The sequence below is a fragment of the Podarcis gaigeae genome (genome assembly GCF_964106915.1).
Source record: "Podarcis gaigeae genome assembly, chromosome: 16".
NCBI lineage: Eukaryota > Metazoa > Chordata > Lepidosauria > Squamata > Lacertidae > Podarcis > Podarcis gaigeae.
The window spans coordinates 4,563,554-4,582,099 of record NC_139693.1 but is presented as its reverse complement, the minus strand read 5'-3'; the positions used below and the strand labels follow the sequence as shown (position 1 = coordinate 4,582,099).

The following is an 18,546-nucleotide window of genomic DNA, read 5'->3' as shown; positions in this document are numbered from 1 at the left end:
ACTTGCCCTTCCACCCCAAAGTCCCTGCTTTTCCTGTTGTTGACTTCAGGCTAGGCCTGCTTTCCTTGACCTTTGAAGCGATTTCTTGACATGGAGTCGGAGAAGGGATGGGGGCTGAGGGGAGGTTGCCCTGCTTAATGTAGATCTCGTAAGCTGGGCGAAGCTTCAATGAGAGCCACGTGTTCCGTCCTTGGGAGGTGGGTGGGCAGCAAATTCTGCAAAACCCTCGGCCTTGGGGAGGAAAGTAACACTGTTTAATAGCCACCAGATGTCTGGAGCTTATCCTGGCGCTATCTGGGCTGGTTCCACAATCCCAGCTTCCAGCTTCATGCAAGGCGTAATTAACTTGGAGAGATCGCTAATCCTCTGCCACGGGGTGCAGCCATTGCCTAGGACAGCTCTTTAAAGCAATATAATAATATTTATTTTTAAGTTTGGCTCTCCTGGATGGCTGTAAAAGAGCTTTGGATGAATATGTGATGCAGAAGAAGGCCACGAGTCACAATGGCTGTGCGCTGCCTCCACGGTCGGATCCAGTAACGCTTCTGAATACCAGTTGCTGGAAGCCACGGGAGGAGAAAGGGTTCTTGCACCCGGGTTCTGCTTGTGAGTTTCCCACAGGCCACCGCTGGGATGGGCCGTTGGTCTGATCCAGCAGGGCTATCCTTGCGGAGGTCTGTTGTGACAGCAGAACCTCCATGCCCAGGGATAATCTACCTCTGAATACCAGATATTGTGGAACGACGATTGGAGAATGCAGGAGCGCTCCGGTCTCGCTTGTGGGCTTCCTGTTGCAGCATCCAGTTGGCCACTGTGAGAACAGGATGCTGGGCTAGATGGGCCCCCTTTGGCCTCATCCAGAAAGCAGGCTCGTCTGATGTTCCTATCCCCTTTTGGGTGATTTCACATCCTTAACTTTGTGTTTTGCATTAGGTTGCCTCCGATGTAAAGACCCGTCAAAATGAATGTGTGTGTGACTAAGCTAGGGTGATTAATTTCAGTGGGTTTACTTGGAGTAAAATTTAGTTGGGTACAGCCCATTGACTATGCTGTCACCCCTCCCCCATATATATATACAGTGGTACCTCGGGTTACATACGCTTCAGGTTACAGACTCTGCTAACCCAGAAATAGTACCTCGGATTAAGAACTTTTGCTTCAGGATGAGAACAGAAATCGTGCTCCAGTGGCGGCGCAGCAGCAGAAGGCCCCTTTAGTGGTGCTTCAGGTTAAGAACAGTTTCAGGTTAAGAACGGACCTCCAGAACAAATTAAGTACTTAACCCGAGGTACCACTGTACAGTCATACCTCGGGTTACAGCCGCTTCAGGTTGTGTTTTTTTCAGGTTATGGACCGCCGAAACCCGGAAGTACTGGAACGGGTTACTTCTGGGTTTCTGTGGTTGCGCAGAAGCGTTGAATCGCAACCGTGCGTGCACAGACGCGGGTTGCGAACATGTATCCCGCACGGATCACGTTCGCAACCCGAGCGTCCACTGTATATATTTAAAGCACAATCTGCTTTGGGTACTCAGATGAGCAAGGTGAAGAAAAATGTGGTTAAATGTGACAGGAGGGCCTGTGTGGGAATCCCCTGAGAGATCTTGAGCTGCCTCATCCTCTGGCAGTGGAGAGCTAATTGGCTCTTGGCCTCAGGCTGAGCTCCCTGCTGGAATTCCCCTCCCTGTCCTCTCCTGCTTCCTACCAAACAGGAGCTGCAAATTTGGGGAGTGACCATGGGCAAACTGCTTCTCTTCCTCGCCAAATCCCCCCAAAACGTGGGGATGATGCTGGCCAGCCTTGTAGGGCTGTTGTAAAGATTTGCAAGAGAGCCCTTGAGGAAACGGATATATAAATATTATATAGCAGGGGGGCTGGGTAAGGCTGCTCTGCAGGGTTCTATGGTAGAAGTTGCTGTGGGAAGGGTTCTCTGATTCTCTTTGGGCTTGTTTACTTTGAAAAGCTGCTGCAGTCGTGGATCCTGGACTACAAATCCCCTGTTGCTAGTCCCTGGATTAACCTGGGAGAAAGGTTGCTTTCCGCTGCTCCAGAGAAGCGGACACGGAGCAATGGATCCAAACTACAAGAAAGAAGATTCCACCTAAACATTAGGAAGAACTTCCTGACAGTAAGAGCTGTTCGACAGTGGAATTTGCTGCCAAGGAGTGTGGTGGAGTCTCCTTCTTTGGAGGTCTTTAAGCAGAGGCTTGACAACCAAATGTCAGGAGTGCTCTGATGGTGTTTCCTGCTTGGCAGGGGGTTGGACTCGATGGCCCTTGTGGTCTCTTCCAACTCTATGATTCTATGATTCTAACCTGAGTCCGCTGAAAGCAGTCGCTCTTCCACATTTATTTTAAGCATTGGTGTGGGAGAGGGGGAACGGGACAAAAGATCATAGAAGGCAAAATTCCTCTGGGGCTTTTGATGAGAGAAGCCGGCCGTGCGCATGGCCCCACCTTCCTGTGGTTACATCACACGCTAAGCAGATAAATCTGGGTATTCATTCCATCCTTTAATTAGTAGGGAGTCATTTAATTTCGGACCCTATGACCTGCTAGCGTGTTCTTCACAGGCTGCAAATCCTCTCTTGTGTGGCGCTTTGAATTTGGGAGTGTTATTGGCAGGAAACTCCTCTAAGTGAAAGCTTCCCTTTTTGGAAAGAAGGGGATTAATTCTTCTGCGCTCTCTGGGTGTGTGTTAATCTCTGGGTGCGTGAGGAAGCATAGCTCTGCTGCAGTGACTCTTAACATTTGAAGATCACAAGGGAAGGGATGACGCTCGGGGCCAGAGCATCTGCTCAGCGTGCAGAAAGTTCAGCCCCCGCCATCTCCAGGACAGGCTCCTTACCTGAAGCCCTAGAGAACCACTGCCAGTCCGTGTAGACAATACTCAGCCAGTGCGACCAAGGGGCTGACACTGTGAAAGGCATCTTTCTGTGGTTTCCTGTTAAATCAGCCCTTTATTCGCAACCATGAGGACTATTTGTTATTTAGTCATGTCCGCCTCTTCGTGACCCCATGGACCAGAGCACACCAGGCACTCCTGTCTTCCACTGCTTCCGCAGTTTGGTCAAACTCATGCTGGTAGCTTCGAGAACACTGTCCAACCATCTCGTCCTCTGTTGTCCCCTTCTCCTTGTGCCCTCCATCTTTCCCAACATCAGGGTCTTCTCTTCTCATGAGGTGGCCAAAGTCTTGGAGCCTCAGCTTCAGGGTCTGTCCTTGCAGTGAGCACTCAGGGTTGATTTCCTTCAGAATGGAGAGGTTGGATCTTCTTGCAGTTCATGGGACTCTCCAGAGTCTCCTCCAGCACCAGAATTCAAAAGATCGCCATTCTTTGGCGATCAGCCTTCTTGATGGTCCAGCTCTCACTTCCATACATCACTACTGGGAAAACCAGAGCTTTAACTATATGGACCTTTGTTGGCAAGGTGATGTCTCTGCTTTTTAAGATGCTGTCTAGGTTTGTCATTGCTTTTCTCCCAAGAAGCAGGCGTCTTTAATTTCATGACTGCTGTCACCATCTGCAGTGATCATGGAGCCCAAGAAAGTAAAATCTCTCACTGCCTCCATTTCTTCCCCTTCTATTTGCCAGGAGGTGATGGGACCAGTGGCCGTGATATTTGTTTTTTTGATGTTGAGCTTCAGACCATATTTTGCGCTCTCATCTTTCACCCTCATTAAAAGGTTCTTTAATTCCTCCTCACTTTCTGTCATCGAATTATCTTTTGGTGAAGGACAGCAGTGAGCACCTGCACCGAATGCAGAAGGCCCCGGGTTCAAAGCCCAGTGGCACCTCGGAAAGACTCCCTCTTTAAACCCCCGGAGAGACTCTGCTACTGTCAGCAGCACTGAGCTTAGATGGACTCTAGGGTCTGAGATGGTGCTGGGAGCTTTCTGCATCCCAGGGACTTGCAGGTTCTGGCTTCAGTCAGTAGCCAGCTGTTGACTTCTGCCTGCCACGGATCCATTCATTTGCCTGATAGATTTGTGGCTATCAGGTGGGGCCTCTCCATCCTCTCCTCTGGGCTTACTGCCATCCTGCCTAGATCTTCCCACTTCCTTCACCTGCGTTCGGTTCACCTGGCTCTACATCTGCACCTGTCCTTTGGCGCTCGTGACACTTCTCCACGTGTTGCCCAAGTCTTTCCGTGCAGCCCGCTTCGCACCCACTTCCGCGTCCCTTGCCTTTCCTCTCCTCCGGGCTTTGCATCCATGGGGAGCTGCCCCCTCCCCTGCGTCTACCTCTCAGTTAATTTACTTCCCGGAACACGGGCTTTTAATTGCTCCTCTCAGAAGTCTTCCTTCTTGCAAAATGACACCTCCTGCCAAGACTCCTGTGCCTAAATTTCAGCCTCTTTTACTTCGCTGCCTAAGTGTGACATTGTGTTGTTGTTATTTAAAATATTAGTTAAGTCATGAAGGCTTATCATTAACTACACAGCATGATGAATAAATAGCAGAAATGAGGGGGAGATATTTAAATTCTGCTTCCCTCAAATGGCTTCCTCGGGGTTTGTTCACAGATGGCAGGGGTGGGGGCCGAATGGGGCCCCGCAACTCTCTCTATTTGCCCCTTGTTTAATAAACCTCCGATGGACTCCAGCTAAATCCCTTAATGGTCTTCTGCTCTTCCCGCCTCCCTTAATCTCCCCCGCCAGCTCCAAATTTGTTAGTGCTGCTATGGGGGGGGGGGGCAGAGGAGTGTCCGGACACTGGCACAACACAGTTTCTATCCTATGCCGAAGATGCCTCTCTTTGTTCTGGTCTTGGGGTGCACATATGTTCTAGGACCTAATCCATGGGTAGGCAAACTAAGGCCCGGGGGCCAGAGCCGTCCCAATCGCCTTCTAAATCCGGCCCACGGACGGTCCAGGAATCAGCATGTTTTTCCATGAGTAGAATGTGTCCTTTTATTTAAAATGCATCTCTGGGTTATTTGTGGGGCATAGGAATCCGTTCATTCTCCCCCCCCCCCAAAAAAAAGTCTGGCCCCCCACAAGGTCTGAGGGACAGTGGACCGGCCCCCTGCTGAAAAAGTTTGCTGACCCCTGACTTAACCTGTTGCTATAATTTGTTTAGAACATTTTAAATGCTGCATTTTAAAGTGTTGCAACCTGCCCTGGAACCTTAGCTTGAAGGGCGGGCAATAAATCAAATTATTATTAATTATAATATTCATTTATTCATTGCATTCATATCTCACCTTTTTTTTTTTTTTTAAATCCAGGGAGCTCAAAGTGGTGTTTGTGGTTCTCCCCTGCCCATCTCATTAATCCCTGCCACAACCCTATGAGGCAGGTTAGGCTGAAGGAGGTAGCAACTTGCCCCCAAAGACACACCCAGTGAGCTTCATGAGGCAGAGTGGGGGGATTTGAACCTTGCTTTTTCCCAGGTCCTGGTCTGACACTAACCACTATGCCGCCACCAGAGGCTCTTGCCTATGGGGCTGGCGTTTCGGCTGGGCCCATTCAGTAAAGGGCACACAGCTCCCACCAGACTACAGATCCATTAGACACTTGCAGCGACCAGAGACTGCTGCCTGTCAGCCTAAATGTTGTTCCTGTTCCAGTACCATTAAACTAATCCTGTTAACGACTTCTCGGTCTGGTACGACCTGTGCCGTGGACCTGTGCTGGATCTACGGAGCGGTGGGGGAGATTTTAGTATTTAAACAGCGACTTCTTGCTGCACAGGCGACATTCTTAGTTCTGGGACGGCCACAAGTTGAATCACCAGATTCCAAAATGGCGCAGCTGCTTTTGTAAGGCTGCTCTGGGACCAATATTACTGCGTTCATTTTTTTACATCCCACCATTTCCCCATACTGAGACTTCAGGTGGCTTACACAAATTAAAACAACACAGCTAAAATATAGGACACTGAAAACATATAAAAAATAATAGTAAAAATAAATTAAAGCATAATAGAATTAACACAACATCAAAATAGATGTGTTAAAATATAGATAGTAAGTTCATCACAGCACTATTTAAAATCCAGTCAGTTCCCGAAGACCTGTTGGAATAAAACAGTATTCACCTGTTGGCTGAACGACAGCAAAGAGGGTGTCTGTCTGGTTTCTCTAGGGAAGGAGTTTCAAAGTCAGGGAGCCACCACCAAAAAGGCCTGTCTTCTCCCACCAAATGTGCTTCTGATGGTGGCAGGATGGAAAGAAGGAAGGATACAGTGGTACCTCTGGTTACGAACTTAATTTGTTCCGGAGGTTCATTCCGAAGCTGAAACGGTTCTTACCCTGGGGTGCGCTTTCGCTAATGGGGCCTCCCGTTGCGCACGCATGCGCCTCTGGTGTGCAATTTTTGTTCGCATCCTGGGGCAAAGTTCGCAACCAGGAACAGCTACTTCCAGGTTGGTGGAGCTCGTAACCTGAAGCATTCGTAACCAGAGGTACCACTGTATGTTGTGAAGAGGTAGCAGCCTGCAGTCTCTGCCCACATCGTGAGAGAAGTATTCCCACTCTCTCCCTGCCTTCCACACTCCAGGAGTCTCTGGCCGTTTCCCAGAGGTTAGAGAAGCTTTAAGCGCATGTATGTGGCCAGCGGCAAAAAAAAGGAGGGGAGCCTCTTTATGCTTGACAGTTAATTTTTTAAGAAGCTTCTGCCGTCTTCTGCCGTGGCATCAGGACTGGAGGTTACAAGCAGGCCTTGAGCTGGTGACCCCAGGGATCTTGGGCCGGGTTCAGCCCAAGGTGACCACCTCTGGCCAAAGGAAAGAGCCACAGTGGAAATGAGCCACTCAGCAAATGAATAGTATCAATAGCGTTGATACTGAATGGGAGCAGGGTTGGTTTCTACCTTAAGAATGGGTGGCAAAAGTGGGATTTGAATCCTAGCCGCGCTCTGTACATTGGGCCAGTCTCTCTCGTCAAGTGGGAAAGCAAATCCGCTTTAGGCACCCTTGTCAAAACGCTGGTCACCTGTGGTGAGTCAGAAATTGTTTCTGGTGACCAAGGAGGAGGAACATTGGCACTCATCCCCGTTTTCTTTAAGGCTACAGATGACTGGCATAGGTCTATGCACTAGCAGTCTTGTGGCCTTTTTCCAGCTTGTATTTGCTGCAAAAGAATCCTCTTTCTATGAATAACCATAGTCCTGGTGGTGGAATGTGAAACGGGACCGTCCGTTTGTTTGTTTTTAAGCACTGAAATACAGGCTGTATTTAGCAGGACCACAGCTCAGCGATAATCTGCTTTGTGTGCACTAGGTCCCGGGTTCAATCCCTTACAGCGTTTGCAGGCAAGGCTAGAAAAGTTCCCTGCCAGTCAGCGTAGTCAATACTGAGCCAGATGTACCTATTAAACCAGACCGTTATTTGCAACCATGAGGACTAGAGTCTTAGTTTGCCTTTTGGGGAAGGACGCAAGCTCATTGAGAGAACACCTGCGTTGCTGCATAAGGCCAGCATTCTGTGCTCCCAGGCTGCCTGATGAGCGCACGTTCTCTTTTAATTCCCTCTCCCGGTTTGCTTTCCAGCTTTGAAAGAGCACAGACCCGCCTTGGATATGAGTGACTCCGACGCAGACGTGCCACCGCCAGGGGAGGAGGAAGAGGAGGAGGAGGCGCTGGCCGCAGCGGTGCTGCCGCCCCCAGGAAATGGCGGCGTGGCGGCCCTGGGGGTCATCACGGAAGGCGTGGGCGAGCTGGCGGTCATTGACCCTGAGGTGGCCAAGAAGGCCTGCGAGGAGGTGCTGGAGAAGGTCAAGCTGATGCATTGCATCTCTCCCGACGGGTCCATCCAGCTGAAGGACGGCAGCGCAGGCCCGGCTCACCGGCCCGGCCTGGCCTTGCTGAATGGCAGCCCCGGCGAGTGCTGCGAGATCAAGTGCCTGGACGACCCTCCGGACAAGATCCAGGAGGAGGAGCAGCAGCACACGCCCAACTCGGTCAAGAGCGCCCGGCGGCGCCAGAAGAACAACTCGGCCAAGCAGTCGTGGCTGCTGCGCCTGTTCGAGTCGAAACTCTTCGACATCTCCATGGCGATCTCGTACCTGTACAACTCGAAGGAGCCCGGCGTGCAGGCCTACATCGGGAACCGGCTCTTCTGCTTCCGCAACGAGGACGTGGACTTCTACCTGCCGCAGCTGCTGAACATGTACATCCACATGGATGAGGACGTGGGCGACGCCATCAAGCCCTACATCGTCCACCGCTGCCGGCAGAGCATCAACTTCTCCCTGCAGTGCGCCCTCCTGCTGGGCGCCTACTCCTCGGACATGCACATCTCCACCCAGCGCCACTCCCGCGGGACCAAGCTGCGGAAGCTCATCCTCTCCGACGAGCTCAAGCCGGCCCACCGGAAGAGGGAGCTGCCGGCCCTCGGCCCGGCCCCCGAGGCGGGGCTCTCCCCCTCCAAAAGGACTCACCAGAGGTCCAAGTCGGACGCCACCGTCGGCATCCACCTCAGCAGCAACCTGAAGAGGACCGCCAGCAACCCCAAAGTGGAGAACGACGATGAGGTAACGTGGGGCGAGGGGCGTCCCCGGATTCACGGGGCAGGGGGATAGGTTACTGGGGTATTCAGCTTTTAATCCTTGTGAAAACGAACGTATCAGGAGAGGGGAAATTCTGCCTAGGGTGGGCTTCCAGCTCTGTGGCAAGTTGGTAGGCAGAGGCCATTCTCGTGCCAGAGAGCTGGGCATAAGGTAAGACATGCGCCAACCAGGTTGTGGCTGCTTTCCTGGCTCAGCTTTGTCCTCCTCCTTTTGGAGTCCTGCCTGATTTTGCTGCCAGCTTTCATGCGGATCCAACGTGGGATGGGGCAGCTCCATTTCTGCTGCTTATCGGGGGACCGCTTGATCTCGAGCATCTCTTGGGACGATGTAACCTCGCATTGCCAACCAGTCCCCCCGATAGCGGTAGAGGAAAAGAGAAAGTCCAGGTGGCACATGTGTTGTTGCCCTGATCACCCACCATTGCCTCCCATCCCGCGTTTACATTTTTTATATACGTACCCTGTTCCTCAAGGGTCTTATGATCGAAAATCCACACGTATTGGTGCAGCCTTGGGAAAGGGCTGTGGGCCTGGGGTGGAACACCTGATTGGCATGCAGAGTGTCCCAGTTTCCATCCCTGGCATCTCCAGGTAGGGCTGGGAATGTCCCCTGCTTGAAAAGCCTGGTGAGCTGCTTCCATTCAGCATGCCGGCAGGACTGTGGATATAGCTCCGTCTAAGGCACCTTCTTGTGTTCCTTCTCCACCATGACACCTTCCAGATGTTTCAGGCTCCCGGCTTCCAGCCGTATTGTTTGCTCCAGGCCAGTGGTGCCAGCTGGGTTGATGGGAGCTGTGAGCCTGAAACATCTGGGGAAGGCCGTGCTAGATAAGGAGATGCTTACAGGCGTCGGCGTCGTTAATATGACGTATTGGGAATATGTGGGTGAGGTTCTAGGCCTCCCGCTCTGAGGAATGGGGTAAGTAGACCTGGGGGTGAGTGATGGGGAAGATGGCAATCCCAGGGGGCAGCCGCACTCACCGTCCAGAGAGTCTTCTAGCCCCTGGCTGGCCACTGACTGACAGTGCCATGGGACAGTGGGCGGGGCCTAGTTTTAGCTCCGCCTCTACAGTCGATAAAGCCATCTTGGCTCCGGTATTTTGTTCTCTCCATGAATTCTCTCTTCCACCCAGTGGTGTTGATGGTGTGATTTCTCTCTTTTGGGAAACAAACAAATGTGTAGAAAAGAAACTTTGAAACCCAGAGTATTAAATTCCTTGGCTATCCTTGCCAAAATTGGTGATAGATCTTGACTGAGATAGAGGGAACATAAGGCCCTGTGTGTTCCATGGGGAAATCCCACCAGAAATCCTCTTGGGTTTTTACGGGGACAGGGATGGCGAGCATCTGTGGCGTTCCTGGACTGCCACTCCCATCGTCCCTCATGGCTGGCTATGCTGGCAGCTCAGGCTGAAGGGAATTGGGGGTCCGAAACACAACTGAAGGTTCCCCAGCCTTGCAGTAGAGGGGAACAAATGTATCCAGGGGTATTCATGGAATTACGATCTAGTTTTGCATGTTGTGTTTTTTCATTCCAAGCTTCTTCCAGGGAGCTCAGGGTGGGTACGTGTCTTCTCCCCATCCTTTCATGTGGACCCTCACAACAACCCTGTGAGGTAGGCTAGGCCTAAGAGAGGTCCTCCAGGGAGCTAACTGGCCAGGCAGGGGTATGAACCCACGTCTTGCCGGTCCAACACTCTCAAGAGCAGCCAATGTGGTGCCTTTCAGATGTTGTTGGGCTACAACTCCCATCATTTATTATAATTAATAAAACGGGCTCCCAGCCCTACCCAGAGCAAGATCCTTTCTGCCGCCTGCCTTTATTAAAGAAGAAAAACTGGTGAAAGAATTAAAAAGTAGAGGAAAGAGATTGTGGTGTGGGCGGATACCCAATGCTACATCAGCTGCTGAATCTCAATGGGTGTGGACATGGATTCCCATGCTTGTGGGGCAGGGGAACAAAAGTTGGAGAGCTTTAAATCATGGGTGGGGAACCCTTTTTTGACTCCGCGGACCAGATCCTTATCAGGATCAGCCTCCAGGGGCCAAATTTGGTGTCAAATACGTGGCATCATTTTGGCGTCATGTGATTGACAAGTGGGAGCTGAAATGCATTCAGGCCTCTACGGTGCTGCTGGATGTGCCTGTTCTGGCATCCAGATGTGCTGCTGTGGTTGTCTCTGCCAGACCGCGATCTCTCTCTCTTTCCAGCCCTCGATCTGGCAAAACATTGGTCCGTGAACTCAGCCGCCAGAGGCGAGCCAAGAGGTCTACTTTCACTCTCCCTTTCTCTCTCTCTCTCCTACCCCCTTGGCGCACGTTGTTGGAGATCATCCGAGCAGAAACTCTGGGGTGGAATTTCAGTATCGCCGGAGCAGCAAATGAATACTTAATGCGCCAGAACTTTCCCTGTCTCTCTGTAGACTCGGGCTTGCGTCAGACGCGGTTGCCGAGTGCTCTTTGGGCGTGGGGCATTTGAGAGAGATGGGGGTCCCGTGATAAAGCCTAGGGGGAAGTAAGGGGGTGGGTTCGCTGGGATTTTGTGATAGAACTAGGAAACTATGTGGCATCTACTTAGGACCTCGTGGTTCCATAAGAACATCACAAGGGCCTGGCTGCTGGATCAGGCCAAAGGGGGCCTATCCCACCCAGCCTCCGTCTCTCACAGTAGCCAAGCAGATGCCCCAAAGGTGCAGCAGGAACAACTCTCCCCGCCTGCAAATCCCAGTTACTTTTTGTTAATCCTCATCCCGGAGTGGGGAATACACAGCCATCGTGATCAGCAGCCTTCGATAGCCTTATCCGCCATGAATTTGTCTAATCTGCTTTTAAAGATGGGGAACGTGCTTGAAATGCCGAGTGACCAGGAGCCAGCCTCAAGTTTTTTAGCGTGTGCAGTGAATAAAAGAAATTCCAGAAATTTCTTTTTCAGGCGTTGAGCTGCACGGAATTCTTCGGAGCTTATGCATGTGGAGAAACCAGGCTTCTTTCCTTCCCTCTTCTCGAATGCATAGGCTCTTCTCTCATTTTTAAAAATCACATTTCCACCCATGAAATTGCAGTTGTGTGCGTGGGAGAGGTATATCTGATCCTGCCCACACAACAACCTTGCGAGGTAGGCTAGTACATGAGATGCACAGCCAATTGGCTTCGCATTCGGAAGCCGGCACTCTGTCAGGTGCTGCATGCTGACTTGGGGTGCGAAGGCGATCTTCCCCAGACCGTCCTGGCCAAGCCAGAACAATTGACCACCCTAATACGCTCTCGATTCCCAGGCTTGTCTTCCAGATGGCTCCAAAGACGGCTCACAGAGCCCTTCCCACTCCCTGCCGCTTCATTGTTCGCAGGGGAACAATGGGCTGATAGAAAGCCGGGAGCTCGGAGGCCGCCGGTTGCCCAGGATGATCCCAGCCACTCGCCAACTGGAAACCGGAGCCCGGAATGCTTATTAATTCACGCAGGGCTGGATTTCTCCTGGCAACGTACGGAGAGTCTTCTGGGCCCGAAGTGCCGCAAGAGATGTTCCAAGGAAAATGCTTTGGCTGAGGCTGAGCACTTCTTAAAATTGCAGTTCTGGTTGCCTCACCTCAAAAGGGATATTGCAGAGTTGCAAGAGGGAGGGGACGGAACAACTCCCCTATAAAGGGAGGTTGCAGTTTGGGGACCTTTGAGTTTAGAGAAAAGGCGAGTAAGGGGCAACGTGATAGAAGTTTATAAAACTATGCATAACATGGAGAGAGAGAGAAATTTGTTTTGTGTTTTGTTTTGTTGGGAAACCCTTTTATTTACACGCAAGACACAAGCCTTCCCAAATCCCCTTACTTCAGAGGAATGAACCGAGAGGAGTGGTCGGCCGATTCCAGGTCGGCCGTGCTTAACGGGCTTGTAAGTGATGGAGAACTCTCCCAAATTGTGGCCAATCACTTCAGGCTTGATTTCCACCTGGTTGAAGGTCTTCCCATTGTACACGCCAACCATGCTGCCCACCATTTCCGGAAGGATAATCATGTCTCGCAGGTGGGTCTTAACCACCTCAGGCTTCTCCATGGGCAGGTCCTCTTTCTTGGCCTTGCGCAGCTGCTTGAGGAGGGAGTGCTGCTTGCGGCGCAGGCCGCGGTTGAGCCGGCGGCGGTGGCGGGCACTGTACAGCTGCATCAGCTGCTCGTAGGACATGTCAAGGAGCTGGTCCAGGTCAACACCCCGATAGGTGAACTTCCAGAAAGTACGCTTCTTCTTCTTCTGCTTCACTTCTGCCATCTTGGCCGCAGTCTCCTCCAGGAAAAAAAAGTGTGAGAGAGAAATATTTTACCTCTCCCATGACACTAGAACTCAGTGATGCCCTGAATGCTGGAAGAGTCAGGATACTTAAATTAAAGGACTTCTTCACGCAGCACAGAGTTAAACGGTGGAACTCCCTGCCACAGGAGGGAGTGATGGCCACCAACCTAGATGGCTTTAAAAGAGCATGAGACAAATTTGTGGAGGAGGAGAGGGCTATTGATGGCTACCAGCCATGATGGCTGTGCTCTGCCTCCAGTCGGAGACAGCAATGCTTCTCCATACTTCTCCATACCAGTGACTGGAGGCCGAAGGAGAGGAGAGGGCTCTTGCGATTGGATCCTGCGTCTGAGTTGTCTGTTGAGGCATCTGTTTGGTCACTGTGGGAACAGGATGCTGTGCTAGATGGTGTGGGAATGTTGAGGGTGGCAGGAGAGGATATATTGATTATTAATATCCGTCCTAATTCACACTGGCAAGTTACTTTATATAGCAGAGTGCGTTTCCCTTCTTACGCAGCAGAAAGCTGGTTGCAAACTTGTGTGAGTCTCTTTAAGACAACAAACAATTCAGTCTGGCTTGCCCAGATTGAGATATGTTCTGTTATTCCTGGTAAGACCCCTTTGATCCCTCCTAAAAGAATAAAATGGGATGTGGGTGGCGCTGTGGGTTAAACCACTGTGCCACTTGGGCTTGCCGGTAGAAAGGTCGGTGGTTTGAATCCCCACGACGGGGTGAGCTCTCGCTGCCAACCTAGCAGTTCAAAAGCACGCAGCGCAAGTAGATAAATAGGTACCGCTCCAGCAGGAAGGTAAACGGTGTTTCCGTGTGCTGCTCTGGTTTTGCCAGAAGCGGCTTAGTCATGCCGGCCACATGACCCGGAAAAACTGTCTGCAGAAGCGGACAAACGCCGGCTCCCTTGGCCTGTAAAGCGAGATGAGCGCCACATCCCCAGAGTCGTTCGCGGCTGGACTTAATTCTCAGGGGTCCCTTTACCTTTACCTAAAAGAATAAAGACACAGCAGTCTTATTTATAAGTAACAAAAAAAGTAGTTTTACTCGGGATCAGGCAGAGCACAGTGTGATCCCTGAAGCAAAGCTTTAGGCTTAAAGTTACAAACATGTACAAACAGGTTTACCCCATATGGGAGATAACCTGGGGGACTGCTGGCAGCCAGCAGCCCAGTCCAGGTGAAGTAGGACATTTGCTGGGTGAAAAAGAAGATCAAAGAGGGAGAGGTGGCTGCGTGACTTGGCCTTTTAACAGGTCTGAAAGGTCACGCTCACCTACTAGTCACACTCAAGGAAGGATGCTCCAGGCCAGGAGGAACAGGAAGTTTTGACCTGCTGGACCAACTCTAGCATGACCACTCTAGCAAAACAGGTAATGTTGTACTTGACTGCTCCCAGTGGATTACAACCCACAATTGGGACATTGGCCTGATCCAGCCGCCTCTTCTTACGTTCTTATGCTTTGCCTGGTCTGAGCGCCTCTTAATATTACCCCTTAGTCTCGTCACCTCTTAAAATGCACACTTTAGCACGCAAATTGCTAACTCCATTAGCATTGACTACTTTGGCAGGAGTCTGCCTCTCGCTTGAGCTGGGCCTGGTGGATCTGGAGGCTTCCTGTGATTCCTTTTTCCTAATAATCTACCATTGTGGCAAGGGATCCCCATATTCCTTGCTTCAGTTTAGGAAGCAAGGTACCTGCTCTTCTGTTACGTATATATGTGTGTGTCTTGCCCTTACAAATACACTCTTCCCCTCCTCTGACAACTTCCCACCGAGCTAGTGAAACCCTTAGCCAGAAAGCAGTAGGCCTGCCATGATTTAATTCGGTGGCCGGACCTCTGGGTGCGTCATTCCCCTCCCTCCAGCCCTTGGACCTCTTCCTGGGCCCCCACTCTTCTCGCTGGCAGTGCTGTGGGCCCCCCTTGAGTGCCTTCACTTAGCTGGAACATGTCCTTGAACTACGATATTTGGTGGAGAGGTGCGTCTGCATGCAGGGGAAGTATGAAACTTTTTTTTAACTTTTTGCACAGCTGGGGTGTAGGCCTACTGTGCAGAGGTAAGAGCTGCCTCTGTCGCCCTGCCTCCTTTCTCCTCTGGCCACCGCCCACCGCTGGCACGCGGCCTCCCGAAGCTTGCCAAGAAGGAAATGCGGCCCTCGTGACTGAAAAGGCTTCTTCAGTCCCTCTCAACCAGGAGCAAAAGGCAGATGAAGAGTCTACCATGAGATCTCTAGGCAGTTGGCAGCTGAAAAGCTCCTGCTTCAGTTGTCAGCGAATACCAGGTGTGGGTTTTTCCTTCCATGGAAGGGCTTTGCATTCCAGGCTCTGGGCTCAAAAGGCATGCTCTGCCCCTCAGAGCCAGCTGTGCATGTGCCCATCTGGGCCACTGTTTTGAAATCTGCTTCTCAGCAGCAACAGATCCTGCAATCCTGGTGTCTGCCCACTTTAAAGTACAGCAGTACCTCAGGTTACATACGCTTCAGGTTACAGACTCCACTAACCCAGAAATAGTGCTTCAGGTTAAGAACTTTGCTTCAGGATGAGAACAGAAATCGTGCTTTGGCGGCTCGGCGGCAGCAGGAGGCCCCATTAGCTAAAGTGGTGCTTCAGGTTAAGAACAGTTTCAGCTTAAGAACGGACCTCCGGAACGAATTAAGTACTTAACCCGAGGTACCACTGTATTGCAGAGCTACCAAATGGGGACGGTCTATTTTTCTTCACTTTTTTAAAAAAGCCTTAAGAACAGAAACTTGAGCTTCTCTCTCTCTCTCTCTCTCTCTCTCTCTCTCTCTCTCTCTCTCTCTCTGGCATTTGCACCTGGGCAGGTAATATTGCAGGGGGTGCTGAAGGAGGAGCCAGTTGTGTCCTGCCAGGAAATCCTTTCTGTGTAACATGAGAGCGTTTAGGAACCTGCTTTGTGGTGACACAGCAAGCAGGCGTTTGTGTGTGTGTGTGTTTGGCAGAGCTGGGCAACCTTTGTGCAAGGAACGCTCCCCTTGCTCTGAGGTCTCTGTGGCAACTGGGTGAGAGTGACTCAGGATGATTCAGACACTGACAAGTGGAGACCGGGGGAATATCGACATCACTGCAGAGGTTTCCTGTTTGGGTTTGGAAACCAGGTGAAATCGGACAAGGGCTTCCGCCGTCTTTGATCCCTTGCGAAGAGGCCTTTTCAATGTCAAGATGGGCAGGCCTGCAGCCAATCAGCTCAGCAGGGAGGGATATACATCTCCAATCTGTTCAGTCAGAGAATCATAGAATTGTAGATTCCTGATGAGCATTCTTTAACACACATTTTCTTACTCATTCATTCATTCTTTCACATGCAACAGCATTAATCCAAGGGAAGAAATGGAAGTGATAAAAAAATGTTTAATAATGGAAACTTGATAGTACATATTGCTTTCCTGATATACATAAAACCTCCATATCATTATACAAGAACGCATTATGCTATGCCTAATCAAGTGTGTGGGTTTGCATTTTCTTGTCCTTTATTACACCAGTTCAAGATAAAAAGCTTTTTTCTTTTTAACCACACTGGTGTGTTTATTTATTTGTTTATTTTATTTCAGGACATTTATACACTGCTTGATTGTAAAAACAAAAACCCTCGCAGTGGTTTGCCATTACGAATGCATTTGCCTCCTGGGTTCCTTCAGGAGTAATGGTGGGATTTATTATTATTTTAAGGGGTTGGACTAGATGATCCTCAGGTCCCCTTCCAACTCTGATTCTGTGACATAAAGCTGCTATCTATGAGAGGTCTCAAAGTCCTCTGTAGGGTATCATACACTGTGTGGGCTTTGTGTGTGTCTGTGAAGGAAGTGCAGTGTTCCCTTCCCCCGCTTTTTAAAGTCTGATCATTTTACATTTTTCTAATGGGGCCAACAGCTATTCCTTCTCCTGGCCTTGTTCAATTTTTTATTTTTATTTTTTTGGCCCTTTGAACATAAAAGAAGAATTCCAACCATTTCTGTCCCCTCGGTGACTTGGCCAGACTTCCTCCGTCTGGCTTCTATGCCTGCTTCTGTTTTTCATAAGCTGGGGGGGGGAGCAGTCCTCATCGTGTGATTTGGCCCAGTTTTTGGTGCTCTTGGAAATAACACCATCTTCCTTGCGCACGCATAACAAAGCCTATCCCTGTGCTGGGGAGAAAAGCATCCTCAGCGAACCCACAGCCAGGATGGGGGGAGCAGTCGGCCATTCATCTCCTCTTGACTCGCCCCCGCGAGGACTGCAAGCGGAAAACCATCATTAATAGCCGGCCGTAAATGTGGGGCGAAGTCCATCCAGCCATCACTGCGTCAGTTCTGCAGGAGATAATCTTAATACATAGGCCGGGCTTCCTCAAACTCAGCCCTCTGGATGTTTTTGGCCTACAACTGCCATCATCCCTAGCTAGCAGGACCAGTGGTCAGGGATGATGGGAATTGTAGTCTCAAAACATCTGGAGGGCCGAGGTTGAGGAAGCCTGACATAGGCTCTTTGGATGAGAGAACGACGGATATTGTGGCCGGTCCATATGAACAGGATGGACTGTCCCATCCACAGAATGGGTCCCTTCCAACTGTCCAGTGATTCTATGAATATATTAACTGTGGACGTAGAGAAATCCTGTCTTCTGTGAGTCCTGCATTGCACGAGGTTGGACTAGATCAGGCATAGGCAAACTCTGGCCCTCCAGATGTTTGGGACTACAATTCCCATCATCCCTGACCACTGGTCCTGTTAGCTAGGGATGATGGGAATTGTAGTCCCAAACGTCTGGAGGGCCAGGGTTTGTCTATGCCTGGACTAGAGGACCTTTGGAGTTCCTTTACAACTCTACAATTCTATATATACAAACACACCCTTCCTCTTGGCATCAGTACTGTTTTTTCCTCTCCCTTTTCCCTATGCTGACTTGTTTCTTACTCTCCTCACCATTTCCCGCGTTTGGAAATGTAGCTGTGCTGAGACGTAGCATAGTTTCCCCCAGCCGTCTCAAATAAAAAGGTAATGGCGACCTTAAAGGGATGCAGAAAAGCATGCGCATGTATGTGGAATGCCTCCCCGGTGAGGAAAGGTCAAAGTTTCTCCCCTGCATGCTCAGGTTGGGAAGGGAGGAAGCGACTGGAAGATTGGAGAACACAACAGAGGTGTGCAAAATTATGCCGAGCGAGGAAAGAGTGCAAAGCCCTTCTGTGTTGGATTGCCTGGACGCTTTTGAGAGTCACCCCAGGTGACCAGGCGACCTGACTGTTTGAAGCATGTGCTAGATAGCCCTTGATACCCACCCCTGGTGTTGGTTTCAGCCGAATGACTCTGGGTTCAGAGGTGGGGAGCATTTTTGCCCCTCCAGATGTTGCTCAGCTCCCAGTTCCGATCAGCCCTGGCAGCCAGCATGACCAGTGATTGGGAATGGGAGCTGCAGTCCAGCAGCAGTTTCCACACTTCTGCTGTAGGCTGGCAGAGAGACGGAGTTCTTTCCAGTGTGGTTCATCTTCCGGGGGGGGCGGGGGGGAGAAGTGATGTGATTAAGGGAAACTTGTCAAAACAACCACTCTGCCCACTTTTGGTTTCACTTTGGTTTTGTTAAGGCGAGTTCTCTCTCCTCCTCCTCTTGTTTTTATTGTTATTACTGGTTTTACATCCTAGTAAGCTTTGGCTCTGATGAAACCCTGGCTTCTTTTTGTTAAAAAAAAAGTGACACAGTTGACTTGCCCTAAAAGGCTTTTAAAACTCCCTTTTCTTCACATGCAA

The 18,546-nt window shown here is 50.5% G+C and overlaps 1 protein-coding gene and 1 pseudogene across 4 annotated transcripts in view; one reads left to right on the top strand and one right to left on the bottom strand.

Moving 5' to 3' along the window:
- PI4KB (phosphatidylinositol 4-kinase beta) overlaps window positions 1-18,546 on the top strand; it is a 50,623-nt gene that overhangs the window by 9,345 nt on the left and 22,732 nt on the right. For all 3 annotated transcript variants that reach the window (XM_083715636.1, XM_083715637.1, XM_083715635.1), the window contains exon 2: window positions 7,492-8,474. In XM_083715636.1, the coding sequence (XP_083571762.1) occupies window positions 7,521-8,474 (954 nt within the window). In that variant the 5' untranslated portion in view covers window positions 7,492-7,520. The remainder of the gene's footprint in view (window positions 1-7,491; window positions 8,475-18,546) is intronic.
- Window positions 12,313-12,781, bottom strand: LOC310833438 (small ribosomal subunit protein uS19 pseudogene; annotated as a pseudogene). Its single transcript has one exon. The product of its transcript is annotated as a small ribosomal subunit protein uS19 pseudogene (transcript).